At 41.6% G+C, this 18107-nt stretch overlaps 1 protein-coding gene across 1 annotated transcript in view; it reads right to left on the reverse strand.

Annotated features, from left to right (window-relative positions):
* Positions 1–10467: 10467 nt before the first annotated feature.
* The window catches only part of Mtpn (myotrophin), a 33818-nt gene continuing 26178 nt past the window's right edge, over positions 10468–18107 (reverse strand). Inside the window, exon 4 of the mRNA XM_041675577.1 lies at positions 10468–13669. Coding sequence (XP_041531511.1) covers positions 13583–13669 — 87 coding nt within the window. The 3' untranslated portion in view covers positions 10468–13582. The remainder of the gene's footprint in view (positions 13670–18107) is intronic.

The following is an 18107-nucleotide window of genomic DNA, read 5'->3' on the forward strand; positions in this document are numbered from 1 at the left end:
GAGATGAAGCATTTTCCTTGAGTTTTAGTGAAGTGTTGGTTTAACAGATCAATATGATGTCAGGGAGTGACCATCAGTCACTCTCTTATTAAGAGTCTGTGTGTCTAACTTGCTCAGCTCGACATAAGATCAGGAATCTCCAGTCTAAATGTTCTATAAAGCAGATCAGCAGTAAATTCTCCATGCCATTAAAAAAAATGACTCAGTTTAATAAGCGAAAGTTACTCCAAGTGTTTCGTGGGAAGAATATTCCTTGATGGTAGTGCGTGCATGGTGGATGTTTTAGAAAAACTGCTAAGTACAATGCTTCATTTGGCTACGTGGTCTGCATGCGTTTTCTAGGTTAGAGATCATTGTCCCTCAGAAGCATGCAGACACTGCTTTCCTGTCTTTAGTCTCCGGAGCTGGAGGGAGAAGTCAGGACTCTCCTTGACTCCATTCCTGCCTCTGTAAGTCAGCTGGGTCTCCTGCCAGACCCCAATGCTCTGCAGTCTGGGAGAATGCCTGAGTGTGCACCCTCTGAGCATGACACTCAGCAACCCCTGCTCACTGGGGTCAGCTGGGACATCCTCTTGATGCTGTTGCTGTCCTCTTGATGCTGTCGCTGTTCTCTTGATGCTGTTGCTGTCCTCTTGATGCAGTTGCTGTCCTCTTGCTGCTGTTGCTGTCCTCTTGATGCTGCTGCTTTTCTCTTGATGCAGTTGCTGTGCTCTTGACGCTGTTGTTGTTGCTCTCCTATGTGTGGCCCTTCACGTCAGGTGCCAGTTCTCCTTTCCCTCATCTCTCCTTTTCTTTTCTTTCCTATTTATCACCTTGGTCTTCCTTCATATTTCCTGGGTGACCTTTTCAACTTTGAACATTTGTATCTCTTACATTGTTTACTTTTGTTTCTATAAGATTATTTTCTATAGAGGTCATTTTTTTTGTTCTAGGTATGTTTGTTTTAGGGCAAATTCTTAGTTCATAGATGCAGTATTTTATATTTCTTAGACCACACCTTTTTATATATTTGGTTTTGTCATACTTTCTTCATTCTGAATGGTCTTTGTTTCTGATGTTCTCCCCCCCCCCCCACCCCATTTGTAGTTTGTCTTGCATTAAAAATGTATTCCTCAAGTGTCCACTGAGCCCTGGTTTTCACTAGGGGATTGTAAGGAATTAAAATGTGATTAGAATATCCAAAGACTTGTAGAGGGATTCAGACACTTCATCTTCACTTGTCATCCTGAATAGGTCTAAGTCACTAGAGACATACCTGTGGGAGTGTCTGCAAGGGCATTTCCAGAGAGGATTGAGTAGGAGGAAGGTCTGTCCTGGACGTAGGTAGCTCAACCCCTAGGCTTGCAAACCCAGGTTAGTAGAAGGAGAAGGAGAAAGCCTGATTAGTTAGTGCCTGTCTTCCCTTCTCTGCTTCCTATGCCTCTGAGACATGAAGGGCCTCAGCCTCCAGCTGCCATGAGGCCATTCCTGCCACGCCTTCCCTCCCAGGGTGGATGTTATCCCCTTCAATCACGAGTGACTAGTGCCCTTTTTTTGACATGCATTTTGTCATAGCAGTGAGAAAGATCCCACAATGGCCAGAAGTAGAAGTAAGTCTGTGAGCTGATGAAGATACAATAAAAATATAGTATCTACATAAACTCCTTGGCAGTCATAAAAGGAATGGAATTTTGATACGTGCTACAACCTGGATGGATCAGAGAATGCGCTAAGTGCAATAAGCCAGACACAAAAGGACAAGGGTTGCATTGTCCCATTTGTAATAGGCATCTGGTGTGGGAAGAGTCGGAGAGACGAAAAGCAGAATATGGGTTACTGGGGCTGGGGGCAGGACATTGCTTAATGATTGCAAAGTTTCTGTTCAGAGTGATGGAAAACTGTGGAAACAGGTAGTGGTAATCGTGATTGCACAACTTTGCGAATCTATTTCCTGCCAGGGAAGCATAAGCTTAAATGGCACACTTTATGCTGTATGTCCACAAAAGGTAAAACAAACACAACAGAATGAGCAGAGAAGCCCTGAGCTGGTGCGTGGGTTTATCAACTGTAAGTTTTGTTTACACCGTTTGCTGAAGGAACTCAGGCTGCAGAATCTTGTTACTGAGAGTCCTCAGGGCTGGCTCCTCCGGTCTAAAGTTTACATAATCAGATTATATGAAGTATACACACATTTTTTCTTGATTATTTGTTCTTTGACAACTTCATACATGTATATAGTAAATTCGGTTTAGTCTAACTGCCCCTTACTATCTCCCTCCCACACCTCTAATAATAATAGAATATAATAATATTCTTCCTCCTCACTCCATATACATCCATTTTCCATGCTCATGCCTTCTTGTTTTGTTGTGGGACCCACAGACCTTAACTGGGATGATCTGTATGGCCATGGGTTTGAAACTCTCTGTTACAGTCTTGTGGGCTCACTATTTGATGCACAACTGAAGACAATGACCGTTCTGTCCCCAGAATCTTTCACTAGTTGATCAGGGAGAGGTAGAGTCCCATGAGCTATGGTTGGTGGTTGATAGGTTCAGTCTTAAGCAGGTCCAGCTGCTGTGAGATTGTGTTAACAATGGCTGTGTCATACCCTGAAGATAGTGTTTCGCAGCTTTTCTCCCTGTCTGCTAGCTCTTACATTCTTTGTGCTTCATCTTCTACAGAGTTCTCTTAGCCTTAAAAGGGGCAGTGTAAATGTCCTCTTTGGCAATCAGCATTATCTGCCACTCTCAGCACCTTGAACATGAATTTCTGTATTCATTGCCATGCACTGAAAAGAGAGACTTCTCTGATTAAGGCTGAGAATTGTCTATGGATTTAAACATAAATAGAGAACAGTTTGGTGCATACCAATTTAGCTCATCAACAATAGTGATGGCCCCTCTATGGTCTGCAGCTTACCCAGCTATGGGCATTGGCTACATTTACAGTATCAAGTGTGTATTCCCTCCCGTGGGAGTGGGTTTTAAATCCAAGCAGAGTGGTTGGTTACTCTCATAACATTTGTGCGATTATTGTACCATTAGGCACATCTTATCTGTCAGGTTGGTGTTATAGTTCATTGAGTAACTAAGATCACTGACACCTTATCTCTCCCAGGATCATTAATAGCACCTACTGGAATACCTACTAGGAGAGTGGAAGCTTCCAAATCAGAACCAGTCTATCCTGTCTCAGGCAACAAGGTTTTAGCATCTTGTTCTTATGAAAAATCAGGAAGAATGGTGTGGTGGTTTGAATGAAAATGGCCCTCAGAGAACCATAGGGAGTGGCACTATTAGGGGGTGTGGCTTTGTTGGAAGGAAGTGTGTCACTAGGGCGTGGGCTTTGAGGTCTCAGAAGCTCAATGGCTGACAGTTCAATTCCTGCTGCCTGCTGATCCACATGTATGTAGAATGCTCAGCGCCTTCTCCAGCATCAGGTCTTCCTGCACACTGCCATGCTTCCCACTATGATGACAACGGACTAAACAGCTGAACTGTAAGCCAGCCCCAATTCAATGTTTTCCTTTATAAGAGTTGCTGTGGTCATGGTGTCTCTTCACAGCAATAAAAACCTAACTTTATAAAAATGTTTCTTTGTAAAACTCCATCCCAATTTGACTTAAGACTATGATTTGTGCCATTATGTGATCTCTACTGTACTCTTCTCCTTCATTCAAATCATTTATTCATTTCCCTACTCCCCCAAAGAGGTGTGTGTGTGCGTGTGTGTGTGTGTTCCACAGCACACGTGTAGTCAGAGGATACCTTGCAGAATTCAGTTCTCTCCTTCCATTGGGTCCAGGGGATTAAACTCAGGGCAGCAGGCTTGGTGGCATGTGCATTTACAGCAAAGCCTCTTGCTGGCCCTTATTGATTAGAGTCTCTTCTGATAATACATATTTCTTTTGCTCTAAAAATTTGTTTTATTGTGCATTGTGTATGTGTATGTGTGTGTATTTGTACATCAAGCACATGCTTGTGTGAGAATGTGCTAGGGTTGGGAATACCTAGGGGGAGCTGCTTCTCTCCTTCCATCATTTGGGTCGTGGGAATAGAACTCAGGTCTTCAGCCTTGGTGGTATGTTGCCACCTACTGAGCCATCTTGCCAGCCCTTCTTGGGCTTTTAATTTCCCTTCAAGGTTAGACTTTCCTATACAATATCTCTTTCCCTCCATCTCCTTTATTCAGTGAATGGTGAGAGTTGTCTCTTCAGTGTTATTTACGGCTAACGAAATATCCCAGTGTTGGAGAAAGGCAGGGGACATGGGCGGGGACACAAAGAGGCTTTGGCAGACAGTTGGGAGGGCAATCATCTTCTGGGCCCCTTGCCTGACTTTGATACCCCAGTCACTGCGGTTCCCGCAGACCTCTGGGTGCTAGCATCATGGAGAATCTATTTACCTGATGAACTAAGGTCCTCTGCCCTGCTCAGGTAGAAATGATTTGAAAAGCAGCCGGCACATCTGTCATCCTTGAAGACTTGTCCTGTTTGATTCTGTTGGTTCTCTGAATCACCGAGCATCTCCGTGAAGGGGGATAGGGCTCCCTCAATTGGCATTTGCGGTGGCAAATCATGTCTAGGAGAGTTGTCAAGGAGTTCTCAGCACTGACAACCTCCTGGGGTAAACAGACCAGCTGACCATCATTTATTTATGCCTTCAAAGGACTCTGGAAGCCCAGGTAACAATGGGCGGAAGAACGAGCCTGTCATGTATTAATAAACAGGAAGGCTGATCATGGGAGGCAGGTTCTCTTCCAAGAGGGATCACCAAGGACTAATGGGCTCCCTGGAGCTTCAAGCCAGGCCAGCTCTAATGACTTATTAGTGAGGCTACTAGGGAGGAAAATTGAATTTTTCCCTTTCTTTTGCTACTTTTTGTTTAGAGAAACTAAAGGTATTCCATTAGCAAATCCTTTCAGAGAAGGTGGAGGTACTGTCTACCAGGGATGGACTTGGGACATACATTTGGGTGCTGGCACTTTTTAAAGTAACTGAAGTATTTGAGCATCCATGGGATGCCAGACGCTGTCTAGAAATGGGGGACACAAAAATGAGGACAGTGGTAGTCCCTAGGAGTAGTTCATTCTTCCCAGGCCCAGGGAAAGGTTTTTAAAAAATTGTGTGCTTCTCAGAGACAAAGTGTCCATATTGACTGGTAGGGGTTTATGGGCAGGCAGAAAGAAACAGGGCAGTGGAGTCAAGGGCAGAAGACAAAGATCTGAGCCTGGGTGGGTTAACACCACAGGAACCTGCCTCCTGGTGCCGAAGGGTGGGAGTCAGAGACAGGATGTTGGCAGGGCTGAGTTCCCTCTGACTCCAGCCTGAAATCCTTCCCTGCTTCTTCCTCACTTCTTGTGGCGACTGTCAGTCAGTCCTTGACTTTGACTGACAGCCACGTCACTCCAGTGTCTGCCTCCATCTTCACTTGGTAATAATGTCTCCATACCTACCTGTCTTACAATAAGGGCCCCAGCTGTTTACAAATAGGGTCACAGTCTGAGGTCTTGGAATCAGGGACTTCAGTTTCTTTTTATGGAGGACGCAAGTGACACTGTAATTGATGAGTGAGTAAAAGCAGGGTGTTGGGGAGGCTGAACGGAAGAGTCCTTGAGGTGGGAAAGACTTCCTGCTGGGACTTGGGACAGCACCATGTCCTGCACCAGGGGCGGCAGTGTGAATGGGACATTAATTCAGCTCGACACTGGTGGCTCTTTGTGGAAATGACTGAAAAGCAACTATGACTGAAGTCAAGACTTAATACAGGCTTTAATTTTAGGTGGTTACAAGAATGTAAATTAAGTGTATTAAGCACTTTACTAGGAAAACAAGCAATGTTTAGTGTAGGTGGCTGGGTGGTGATTTCCCAGATATATAAGGCAGTTGGGGGTAAGGGCCCAGAACTTGGGTGAGATGTGATCTGGAGGGCTTTTTCTGGACAAAGTACCCGAGGAGTCAGCCAGATGGTCCAACATCCTTGTTTCTCGAACAGTTCCTGTTTCCACACTTTAAGGAGCCTCCCTTAGGCTTGAAAGCAAACTGCCTTTAGATCTCTGAAAACCCAGCACAACTGCCTTCTCAAAATCCATCACTGGAAACAGCCTTAAAATCACTTTCTGCTTTGTGTGCCCAACCTGTGATCAGTTTACAGAGCTTCCTTCGGGTTCAAGGACAGGTGCTCTTAGCATTTTGAACCCCTAAATATGGTTGGAGTTGGGGCCACTGGTATATGTTTCTCTTGAGTTGCTGTATTATCTCATGGAGATTTGGAAGACCTAATTGTACTTTCTCAGACTCACTGTGACTCATTACGGGAGGGAGAGGAGCAGAGCTGAGCAAAGAGAACCTGTTAAGTTTTTATCGGATGGGTGTTTGTGGATACAAGCAACTTGGTCACTGGTGCCAGGATTTCCTCTGGGTTTGCTAACAGGAAGTGCGGCTCCATAGCTGTGGGCTGAATCTGAAGGTGCGTGGTCCAGAATCCTTTATTTGGAATGTTTCCACACCTCCCCCTCTGACTTAGGAAGAAAACATATATCCTCTCTCATGAGCAGGCAATTTCAAAGACAAGACTGGAGCCAAAGCCTGTGGAAGTTGTAGAAAAGCATCACAAGGGTTATCTGTCAGAATGACGGAACTCTAGACACAGCGCGTCAGGAAGCACCAGGCAAATCCAACCTTGCTAACTCCGGCAAGAGAAACTCATAACCACAGCTACCTTCCTTGGGCTCAGTACTAAGAGCAGGCCTGTTGAGACATACCTTTGACTCAGCAAAAAAATAGTGAGCATCTTGAGAGAGAAAATATACCCCAGCAAGTGAAAAAAATTGCCCTGGATGAGAAAGATTAGATTAAAAAAAATTCTCTGATGTTTGAACAGCTAGACTTCCTTTTAAAGGCATGTCCGTTGAAATTTAAAGGTAATACTCATTTTTAAAGATGCTTCATATTTACATATATATATATATATATATATATATATATATATATATTTCTTCCTTTAAACCTTTGGAAGTGGAGGAATTTAAGTGTTTAAGATCATCTACTTGCGTCGTGCAACCAAAACACATTAGGACAGTTGTCTTGGGGAGGAATTACTTGTTTCTCTCTGGACTATTAAACAATGGCCTGGTGAGCTCTTCTGTTGCCTGTGGGGACTGTCCACATTTCCACTGGGGTTTTTATGGACTTTGTCCCTTGCAAGAATTATAGTGACGTGGGACATTCAAAGTTACCGAAGATGAGGTGAACTACAGGATTTACACAAGGGTACAGTCATGAGAGGGAGGAAAAAGATGAACATCAATTCTCCATGCCCTCGGTGTTTTGTGGAGCAAATATTTGGAAACCATTTTTGCTAAGTAAGCATGGTCCTGTCCCCGAGTCCAGAGGCATTTTAAGTTCCCTGAAGAGGAGTGCTGAGGTCTGCTTGGTTCCATTAGGGCAATCAGAGCTCTAAAGCACAACTCTCCAGGGTTCCCACCCTCGCTGCCTGCCTGCCAGTGGTGAGCAGGCCATTCCCTTAGAGGATTTCTTAGGAATATATTCCACTCTCACAAGATTCAGATCTGAAATCCCAGCACTCGGGAGGCAGAGGCAGGCGGATCTCTGTGAGTTCGAGACCAGCCTGGTCTACAGAGCTAGTTCCAGGACAGGCTCCAAAGCCACAGAGAAACCCTGTCTCGAAAAACCAAAAAAAAAAAAAAAAGATTCAGATCTGAGAAACCTGACCAGCAAGTCACAAGCCACTGCAACCCAGACTTGGTAGTTTGCTCCGGGGATGAATGGTGATCGTTATCAGACACCAGGAAGATTGACAGGAAACTTGGAAATTCTTTACAAATGTAGTTACCTAGTAGCAGTCTCAAAATCAGTGTCCATTCGCTCCAAGTTATTATTTTCTTCTACACAAGATGCTGTTGCTATGACTACTGCCACATGTGACCTCGAGTTCTATCCAGAACTGTACAGATGAAGGCTGCCCTTGCTGTGGCAGCAGCTGAGCTACACAGGTTGCTAGGGTGGCTGGGTAGACCTTTTGTTCCCTTCTGTCCTTTACAGCTGTGTTTCAGCGTATCCCACTGTGGCAGGGTGACCTGCATTTGACCTGGTGGTCAGCATCTCAATGAAATAATGTGACCGTTACCTGTGTATTTCCATCTCATCCATCTGGGTTTGTACTAGCTTTATGCAGGGGCTTCTTGGTCAAAGGTCAGGGACACTGGCTCTCTCAGGTAGTGTCATGCATTGCTCAAACATTCAGTCTTGCCTTTAATCCCAGCACTCGGGAGGCAGAGGCAGGCGGATCTCTGTGAGTTCGAGGCCAGCCTGGTCTACAAGAGCTAGTTCCAGGACAGGAACCAAAAGCTACAGAGAAACCCTGTCTCGAAAATTCAAAAAAAAAAAAAATTCAGTCTTCAGCTGTACGCAGAGAATCAAAACGTCTCTCATATGTTAATGTGTAATGGTCCGATAGCTTTAGCTCAGGACAGGGGAATGTCTGCGACGGTCAAGCACTATTCAAGCTGCTGATAACTTTTTTTTCAACAACTGTATTTCAATGAAGTAAAACAGCCTTGAAAAGGCTTATGTGTGTTGATCTGACTTACAACTCAGCAAGATCACTGGGTGAGAATGACATCATCAAGTCAGGAGCAGAAGGCGATTCTGCAATGTGGGGATCCTGGAGATGCTGGGCAGTGGATGTGCATCCACTGTAGTGGGCTCCACTCTCCACGCTGCAGGGTGGAGCTCAGCCTTCGTGCCCTTCAGACTGGTGGCCATAAAATGTTTGCTGCGAGAGCAATCCCAGCTGGACCTGGTGGTAGCAAGTGTGACAGCGGTTCACAGTCTTTCCCAAACACTCATGCATACTCTCGTTTTGGGGACTGCAGAGACTAAAAAGGGGGCGGGGCTTGGATAAAGCATAGGTCCTAGGAATTTAGCCGTGGAGATAACTCTGGGCTGGTGAACTACAGAAATACTGTCTAGAATAACTGGTATGACATACATTATTATTTTTTTTTTAAAAAAACAAAAACAAACCAAGGATCATTCTAATAGTATTGCATCCTTAGGTTCACAGTTGAACCTTCTTTTAGCCAAAGCACACTCTTCAAGCTCATATGATGATTTTTTGGGGGTGTTGAGAACTTCATTTTACAATGAACATCTATTCTCTTATCTCTAGGAAACCATGCCTGGCGAGTTTCCTATTGGATGCTTTCTTTCTCTATGGCTACTTTCAGGGTTCTCAAAATACTCCAAAGGCCCAGCCTAGAATTTGACTCTTAGGTCTCAGCTGGGATTTAACAAATTTGCATTTCTACCAACTTTCTAAGTTAGGGCAATATGGTCTAGGGACCACATTCAGAGAGCACTGATCTTGCAGACAGATGAAGTCAGATCAATTGTGGTCTACTGTGCAGTGGGAAAGTTCTGTGCAGCTGCTCTCTAAAGACAAAACAAACAAACAAACAAAAAAAAAACCAAAAAAACAAAAAAAGACAAAACAAGTTGGCTATTAAGTTCACTCCTTTGAGGTATGCCTTTCACCCATATTTACTAGTTTGCCCTTCAAGTGTTATTTGAAGGGGCTCCATTCCTTTTTGGCATTTAATCAGATTGAAGCCTTTTCTTATAGACTTTGATTCTTTTTTCTTTGGTTTTTGAGACACGGTTTTTGTATAGCACTGACTGTCCTGGAACTCACTTTGTAGACCAGGCTGGGCTTGAACTCACTGAGATTCACCTGCCTATGCCTCCTAAGTGCTGGGATTAAAGGTGTGTGCCACCAACACCTTAAAATGAGAAGTATCTTAAAATTTTTCTGGGAACACATACACCTAAAGCCGTATCAGGTATCTGTTTATATTCTAGTCAATAACAGGGTTTGCTGTATCTTAGCACTGGTAATGTTTTTGTTTCCTTGTTTTTATTAATGGATATCTTTAAAAAGTTTTCTGGTATCAACAAGGATTACAACAGAAACAAACTGATTTCATATGTAATGTGGCTCAGTTTTGAGATTCAAAGAGATCACTCAGCCAGAAAAGTATACTCTAAAATGTATAAGTGGTCATTTAATTTGGGAAATGTAAGTCTTCAAGTAGCAAACAGCAACCTAAGAGAGCCATGGAAAGGATTGCAAAGACAGCCCTATGACCCTACTTTCTTCAACATCAGTCAATACCTCTGATGCTCTATTGGCAATGTCTTGCTCTCAGTCAGTAAGGAGGGTTCCCAGACTCGTATACAACCACACTGGGAATCGGATGACTAATACTGAAGTAATCTCTCCATGAGAGCAAAATCTACTCCCAGTAGGTCTTTAATATTTGGCTTCTCTTCCCACTTATTTCTTCTAGAAGCGGGATAAAATCAGATTAAAACCTCAGGTCAGGCAAGTTTTTTGGAGAGCTGAAGGAAGTCTGGGAATGAAGGCGACAGTGACTGGGAGATAAACATGTTTCTGACATGTTATCTGTAGCACAATTCAAGTTTATTCCATTTGTTCTTGCAACACGAAACTTAAACACAGTATTAGTTAGCATTCGGATGTACATGAACTAGGATACTTATGAAAAACCCAACTGTGTCAAAGGAATGACATTGTGTAACCATGAACTCAGATATACCAAAAATGCACAGAGCACTAGTCTTCCTCCATACTGCTTAGAAAGATTGATTGTTTCTCCATTTACAAAATAGAATCAGGACAATTTAAATTTTTAAATTTTGCATGCAAAACACTGCAATTGCTTATTTATGTAGGAGGGCACTCTTACCAGCTTCTTCTATACACAACCAAGTATACAATATTACATGAAGAAAACAGCAGCTGAGCTGAAGTTAAAAAAAAATCAAGTACACACAAATTGAAGCTTCGTTATCGGGGGAAAAGAAGAAATGACTAGAAGGCTACTAGTTTGAGCTTCCACATGCTGCAGTTACTGCCTTTCTTCGTGTGCAGCTGCTTCCAGACAGGTGAGCTGGGATATGCAAGTGCTGTATTAGAACTCAAATCTATAGATGCCGGCATGAAGCTGTGGGGGGATTTGTTAGTACGCTAACCACCAATAGGCAAATTATCTGTTTTTATTTGATACAGTGCATATGAAATGATGGATCTGATATAAAACTATAGAACATGCAGATTTTTTCTAGATGTTAAATAGTACTTTAGTGGAGAACAAAACTTAACCTTTTATTAATGCATGTAGTACCAAAAGCAGACATTTTAGCTTCCTTTATTCAAAAATATTAACATTAAGTGTCATGAATTTCTCTGCCAAGTGATTCAGAAATACATTATAAATAACCTAGTTTTTTTATTTTTTATTTTATTTTTTAAAGAAACTGTAAACCATCCTGGTCAGTCTATCCTAGTCTATGTTTATATGCTATTTTTGCAAGCAATCACTTCATAGCTACGGTTTACAAAATGGCCAACAAAGGGGGGTGGGAGGCAAAACAGTCCCTTACTGCATTACAAGGAACACCAGGATAAACTGTACAAAGAATCCTATGGTTTCAGTACCATAATGACTGTAGAAAGCAGACCCAAGGTTAGGAATGATAAGACAATATATTCTCTGCAATAGCCAACTCTAACAAAACACTCTGAAAGAAAAACCAAAAATTGTGTAAAGGGTTAAAATTCAAGCCTTTAAAATAGCAGTATGCCAGGAGGTGAAAACCAAGGTCTCAAAAACACCCTGTTCCATTACATTGATAGTTACAGACTGATGAGTGTCCTCCACTTACTATCAGGATGTCCAACTCTAAGCTTTGTGGCCTTTTGGCTAAGATCAAGTGTAGGATGTCCAACTCTAGTAGGTTGCATTAAGACAGCAGAGTTAGCCAAATACACCAAAATATTTAAACTACTGTTTCATGATTGTTTTCTTGGACATAGAAAAATTACAGGGTCAGGCTAGTTGAAAGTGAAAAAGCCACAGGATAAAAAAGAGTTCATGGGAGAAAACACACACACACACACACACACACACACACACACACACACCAACCATCCATCCATCAACTGATCAAAAGTTATTTAGCCAGGCTGTTCGTGGTAATAGTTTAACTATTAATAGAATGCTACATTGCCTTAAAAAAAATCATATTAGTTTTTTAATTATCCATAATCTGAATATAAGTCCCTATCCCACCCACCCTTTAAAAATTTGAGGTACATTCAATTATTGCATGACTTGGCTAAGGAAAGACTGTAATAGTTTTTGTAAGCCTGTATGAATGGCAAGTCAAAGAAATCCTAATACTTTAAATGTAGGATATCAAATTTAATCATTTATCATTCATGAATTAAAATTTAGAGATAAGTCTAAATTTTCTGCAGGTCCTAAGAACACCATTTTAGGGCACTGTATTCTAAGAACACAGACTGTATTGTGAAGTTGTCACTTGTATGCAATGTATGATTGTTAAAAGAAAAAACACTACAGAGGTGAAGCAGTGTTGGCCCAGCTAGAGTCAATCAACAGCTCAGGGAGACCTGGTAACAAGCACATTTTTGAAGGGATGAGGTTCCATCTATTCAAATAGTGCATCTCACCCCAGTGATAGCTTTGGTGCACTAAAAATAAAAAATAAAAAAAAAAAATCAGCATCCATGGTAGGTCTCAGAGAGGCATCCCAAAGAATATTCTTCATTCTCAAAACACAACTAAGGCTGATTCACTCAAACAGCAAATGAAGACAATCCGTAAGTACTAAGACAACTGTTCTCTCTTTATAAGATACTAACACGTTTATGGCTATGATTTATTTTTAAATCTCCTTTTACTACCAGCAGGAGTCTCAAAGTGTTTCAATGTTATATAAATGTCTAAGTCTAAAGGAGAAAAAAAAAAAGAAATAAGCATACTGGAATGATTCCTCCTTTAGGCTCCTAGAATTTAACATTTTATAAATAAAACTAGTCAGTTTTATCTAACGAGACATAAAATTGATGTGAAAGGGGAGAGAAAATCCAAAGTTTAGTCATCCAGCAATTTAGGGGTGCGCTACTTATCTGAGCTTTCACAAAAATATTTAAGTCATTCAAGATTTTGGTCACTAACCATAGCAGCGCTCTTACCTAGCCAGAAACCCCCAGGAGAGTGCATTCTTAAGGCAGAAGGCTGTAGCTAATTGCTTATCTCAGCACCCTAAGTTGACATTAACAGCAGCCATTACTGTTCACAGCTAGGGCTGCCCAATAAGTAGAGTCGGCCTTGTATGGCCAGACCTTCAACACACTAATTAATAAATTAGCTAGGGAGCTGAGAAGGTCCAATGATCCCCACACTGTATTTTTGCTCTCCCTTGGGAATATAAGCTGTATATTTTACTAGAAATGGAAAAGAGGCTGGTTTGATCAGGAATCCCAGTAAAAGCCCGATTACATTCCCCACTGCTCCTCCAAAACACGTTTTCCCCCTTTGGTAGTCTGACTTGTTATGAATTTCTCTCTCCTCTCACCCTTCTTAAAGTATTTAGCTGAAGAAGCTGGCAGATAGAAAGTGACAGACAGACAGGCAGCAGTGTGAGGCCACAGGAGAGTTATTCTTCCCAAGTTATCAGTCCATCCATCCATTACTGGAGAAGAGCTTTGATTGCCTGGTTGTCAGTGGCTTCAAGGGCAGTCAGTCCATCTGGGCCTTTCACAGTCTTATCAGCACCCTGGAAAAGAGAGGAGGAAACCTTCATCAACTGAACTTACACTGGAGAACAGTGAGTGCCAGAGGTGGGTGGCTATGTGGCACAGGCCTTTTATACTCTGATCCTTGGAATCCTTGGTGGAAGGATTGAACCAATTCTGGAAAGTTGTCCTCTGTCCTTCGCACTGTGCTATGACATGTACATGCTCAGACTAACATATACACAGTAAGATAAAAAAATTAAAATGCATTATTATTTTCCAGGAGTTAGACATTTTAAGAAACAAAACAACTGTCTTGGGTACTGTTCTATTGCTGTGAAGAAACACATGACCAAGGCAACTTATAAAAGAAAGCATTTAACTGGGGGCTTGATTACAGTCTTAGAGGGTTAGTCCATGACCATCATGGTGGGGAGCAATAAGAGCAGGTGATAATATGGGAGGGTCTTCTGTTTTGTGTTGATTTCATTGGTTAATAAAGAAACTGCCTTGGCCATTTGATAGGCCAGCCCTTAGGTGGGTGGAGTAGACAGAACAGAATGCTGGGAGAAAGAGGGAAGTGAGGCAATCGCCATGCCTCTCCTCTCTGGGACAGGATGCCATGGAGCCAGCTACCAGGTCAGACATGCTGAATCTTTCCCGATAAGCCACTACCTCGTGGTGCTACACACATTAAGAGAAATGGGTTAACCAAGATGTGAGAATTAGCCAGTAAGAGGCTAGATATATTGGGCCAGGCAGTGTCTATATGAATACAGTTTGTGTGTTGTTATTTCAGGTGTAAAGCTAGCCATGAGGGAGCCTGGCAGGACAAAAAGCAGGCCTGCAGCTTCATCTACAAGCAGGCATGCCATGAGAGCAATAGCTGAGATCTTACAACTGCTCCATAAGCCCAAAGTGAGAGTGAAAGACTAGGGATGGTGTGAGTTTTGGAAATCTCAAACTCCAGTGAAACATCTCCTTCAACAAGGCCACATCTCCTAATCCTTCCAAAAACAGTTCCACCAACAAGGGACCAAGTATTCAAATATGACCCTATGGGGAACATTCTCATTTTCATTTAAACCACCACAACTCAGCATCAGCATTAAAAATAGTGAACCAGCTTTTACTTATCATATTTATCCAACTGACTAAGTTTCAAAACAATAATATCTCTTGGTTTCTGGAGAAGGGAGAGAGGGAGAGACAGTCTTTTTTAAAGGGCATGGCTCCTGGTAGGTCAGCTGCTTTCTAGTGGATGGCCTCATATGTAGAATATATAGTCAGCACCAATTAGACTCTGTGGGATGGACAGATGGACGGACGGATAGACACACACACACACACACACACACACACACACACACACGAGAGGAGCTAGGGGGAACAACGGTGGCACTGACCAAGAGGAATTGAAGCTCACTTAACTGTGGCCTCACCTAGATCAAACACTTCAAAGATCCCTGCTCCTCAAAGCCCGAAGATACCTAGCTTCCACTTCTGAGGCTCTCATTAATTCTCTCTCCAGCCCAACAGCTTTTCAAAAAGTTGCTATTACAGTGAATTTCTATTATGCCAACATTTAGTCGACAAAATACTTATAATTCTATAGGCCAGATACAACTAAATGCTAGTATTTTAAATGAACTTAAAATAATAAATTAAAATTAAAATAATAACATAACACAAAACATGTACAATAAATAACATAAAAATAAACCAATTTGTCAACATGGGTGAGACTATTAAGGAAAGTGGTTTTTTTTTTTTTAAAGACTAATGAAGTTACTGGAAAATTTGGGTATATCTTTAAGAAGCAAGTCATTTTTGTGCATTTATTTTTAGTTATGTGATAATTTCCATAGCTTTACATAATATATTCCTGTTCCTATTTGAGTTACCAGCTTTAAATTTTATCTTTTGATTTCCTGCTACAGAGACAGAGGAGTCTTAACTTACCACATACCCTCTTCCTTCCTCATTGAGACTCCCACTTTCTTATAGTATCATTTTGTTGCTTTGCAAACTTAAAGTTATGTGAATTTCTAGATTTCTTCATACATTTTGACAGTGTATCATTTCCCATAAAGTAGTATTATTAGATAACCTCCTGACTTTGTCATTCTCCCTGTGGATCTTTTCATTTGCCAAATTTGGTCTGTAAAACCCGTGTGTATGTTGATGGTCAAAGTTAAAATGTACTAACAATGTTTAGTTATTTGAGGTAAGCACTGCTTACTGTGGCATGCAGCAACTACTATCCTTTGCTATCTTCTTGTTATTCCACAACACAACTCTGTGCAGACCTCCAAACAAGGAGCTGTAAAGAGTGCAGGACAGCGCTACACCAACAGCCAGAGGCTTCTCAAATCTCATTCGTTCATTTTCAAACAACAAACTTTTGAGCCTTTATGTTACTGTTAGAGTAAACCAGTACAATAAAGTAGAAGACAAAATTCTAAGACAAAAAGGAAGAGGAAAAATAAGACATAGCACACAACTGGCAACTGACCTTAAGTGTTCTAAAAATACTTTGGAATAAGGTAGTATTGTTCTCTAAATGCTGAGTTCTCTGGGTGTTAATGTATCTGAGCAGTGAGGACAGTTAAACTCCTAACTCAATACACCCACTCTCAAGACAGGATCTTCATATTCTCTGCTGCTAGGCCTGCTCCTCCTTCCTTTTGCTCAACTCCTTTCCACCTTCTCTGGTTGTCCTGCATATATTCCCCATTTATTATTGACCTGCAACACTTGCTCAGGTCTTTTCATTAGTTATCTCAGGTACATCCAACCTTTATTCCCACGCTGGACAACATATCCCGAAACAAGCCTGTAATCTCTCCCTACACGCTCACTCCTTTTCAATGTTCTCATGGTAAAGAACTTACCAGGAATTGTGAGCACACCATGAAGCCTTTCTTGTAGACTTTCCACCTAACCAGTTGTTAAGGCTGCACTATCTTAGTATTTCCCAACTACCTTCTCCATTGCTACCCTTATTTTTAGCATCTTCTCAACATTTAGATGCAATAGTTTCTTATTTGGTTTAACTTCTTTAACTTGCAGCATGCAGTATGTAGGTGATCTTTCTCAAACACAATGCTGACAATTCTCTTCACCTTCCTAAGAGTCTTTAGTGGCATCCTCATAAATGAGAATGAAGAAAGTAACAACAACAACAACAACAACAACAACAACAAAAAAAACCGCAAGCAATTTGCTTAATCTTGTCAACTTGACATACCTAGAGTCACCTGAGAAAAGGAAACTTAAACTGCCTGGACCAGGTTGCCTGTGGTGATGTCTGTGAGAGATTATCTTCACCGGTTTGGGTGATATCAGCTGATGGGGCTGAGTCATACAAAAAAGCTAGTTGAGCATGAGCCCAAGAGACAGTTAGAAAGCAGTGTTCCTCCCTCCATGGTTCTGCTTCAGTTCCTGCTTTTGAGCCTGCTCTGACATCTTGATGATGGACAGTGACCTGGAAGTGTAAGCTGAATAAACATTTCCTCCCCTACGTTGCTCCTGGTCATGGTGTTTATCAAAGTAATAGAAAGCAAACTACAACATTACCTAGTTCTCATTTCTTGCTAAATACTTTCTAGCCCACACTGTAGCTTCCAGAAAACCTATTGCAATTCCTGGTGTCTCCATCATGTACCCGAGACTTCTTTAATTCATGTTTCTGGCTTGAATGACACCTCAGTTCCCTTATAAAGATTCTTACGACACTCTCTAAGCTTCCCAGCTCCTGCTGGCTGATCGAAGAGCTGTTAGTGGTACATGGTATTTTAACGCTACCCTTTCTACCCTTCCCTGGACTTCAAAAGCATATCTAACTTCTTTTTCTTTGTTCAGTTCCCCCCTCTTACGTATGAGCTCTGAGCTCTTGTCCAAGCAATCAATCAAAATATTTTCCTAACACTTGCTGTTTAATGTATCTGTTTTCCTTTATCTCTGCCCTGAACATCTATCTACCTTGAACTTAAGCCTCACCTTCCCTCCCTATTTATCTGCTTTGAAATTTATATCAAGCCTCAAATACCCCAAATTCAACATATCCTAAAATCAATCTGACATCTTTTCTTACACGCTAGTTCCTTTACCACAGTAAATATGTTGATAGCAGGAGCCAATCCTATTAGTCTTTGCATTTTCAACGCCTTGGAAAGGCCCCAAACAGGATGATGTTGGTGATGATAAATCTTCAAAGAAATATTTAATCATGCTATGTTTACTTGACCTAAGAGAAACATATACCCTCAAATACTTAATTTTTTTTTTTAACATTACAGAGGCATTTTCTTTCTTTCTTTTCTGAAGTACTTGTACTTATCTGAAATTAAAATTTCTGCCTTTAGAACATGGGGTCCGTGAGGTCTGAGTATGCACTCACTTGGTTCTTCTATATACTCCTGGTGCTTAAATGAAAACCGTTTATTTTCCTTTATTTGATATTAAATATCCCACCAA

The sequence above is a fragment of the Microtus oregoni genome, unplaced genomic scaffold (assembly GCF_018167655.1).
Source record: "Microtus oregoni isolate MIOR12 unplaced genomic scaffold, Mior012 000026F_ref0000081, whole genome shotgun sequence".
NCBI classification, from domain to species: domain Eukaryota; kingdom Metazoa; phylum Chordata; class Mammalia; order Rodentia; family Cricetidae; genus Microtus; species Microtus oregoni.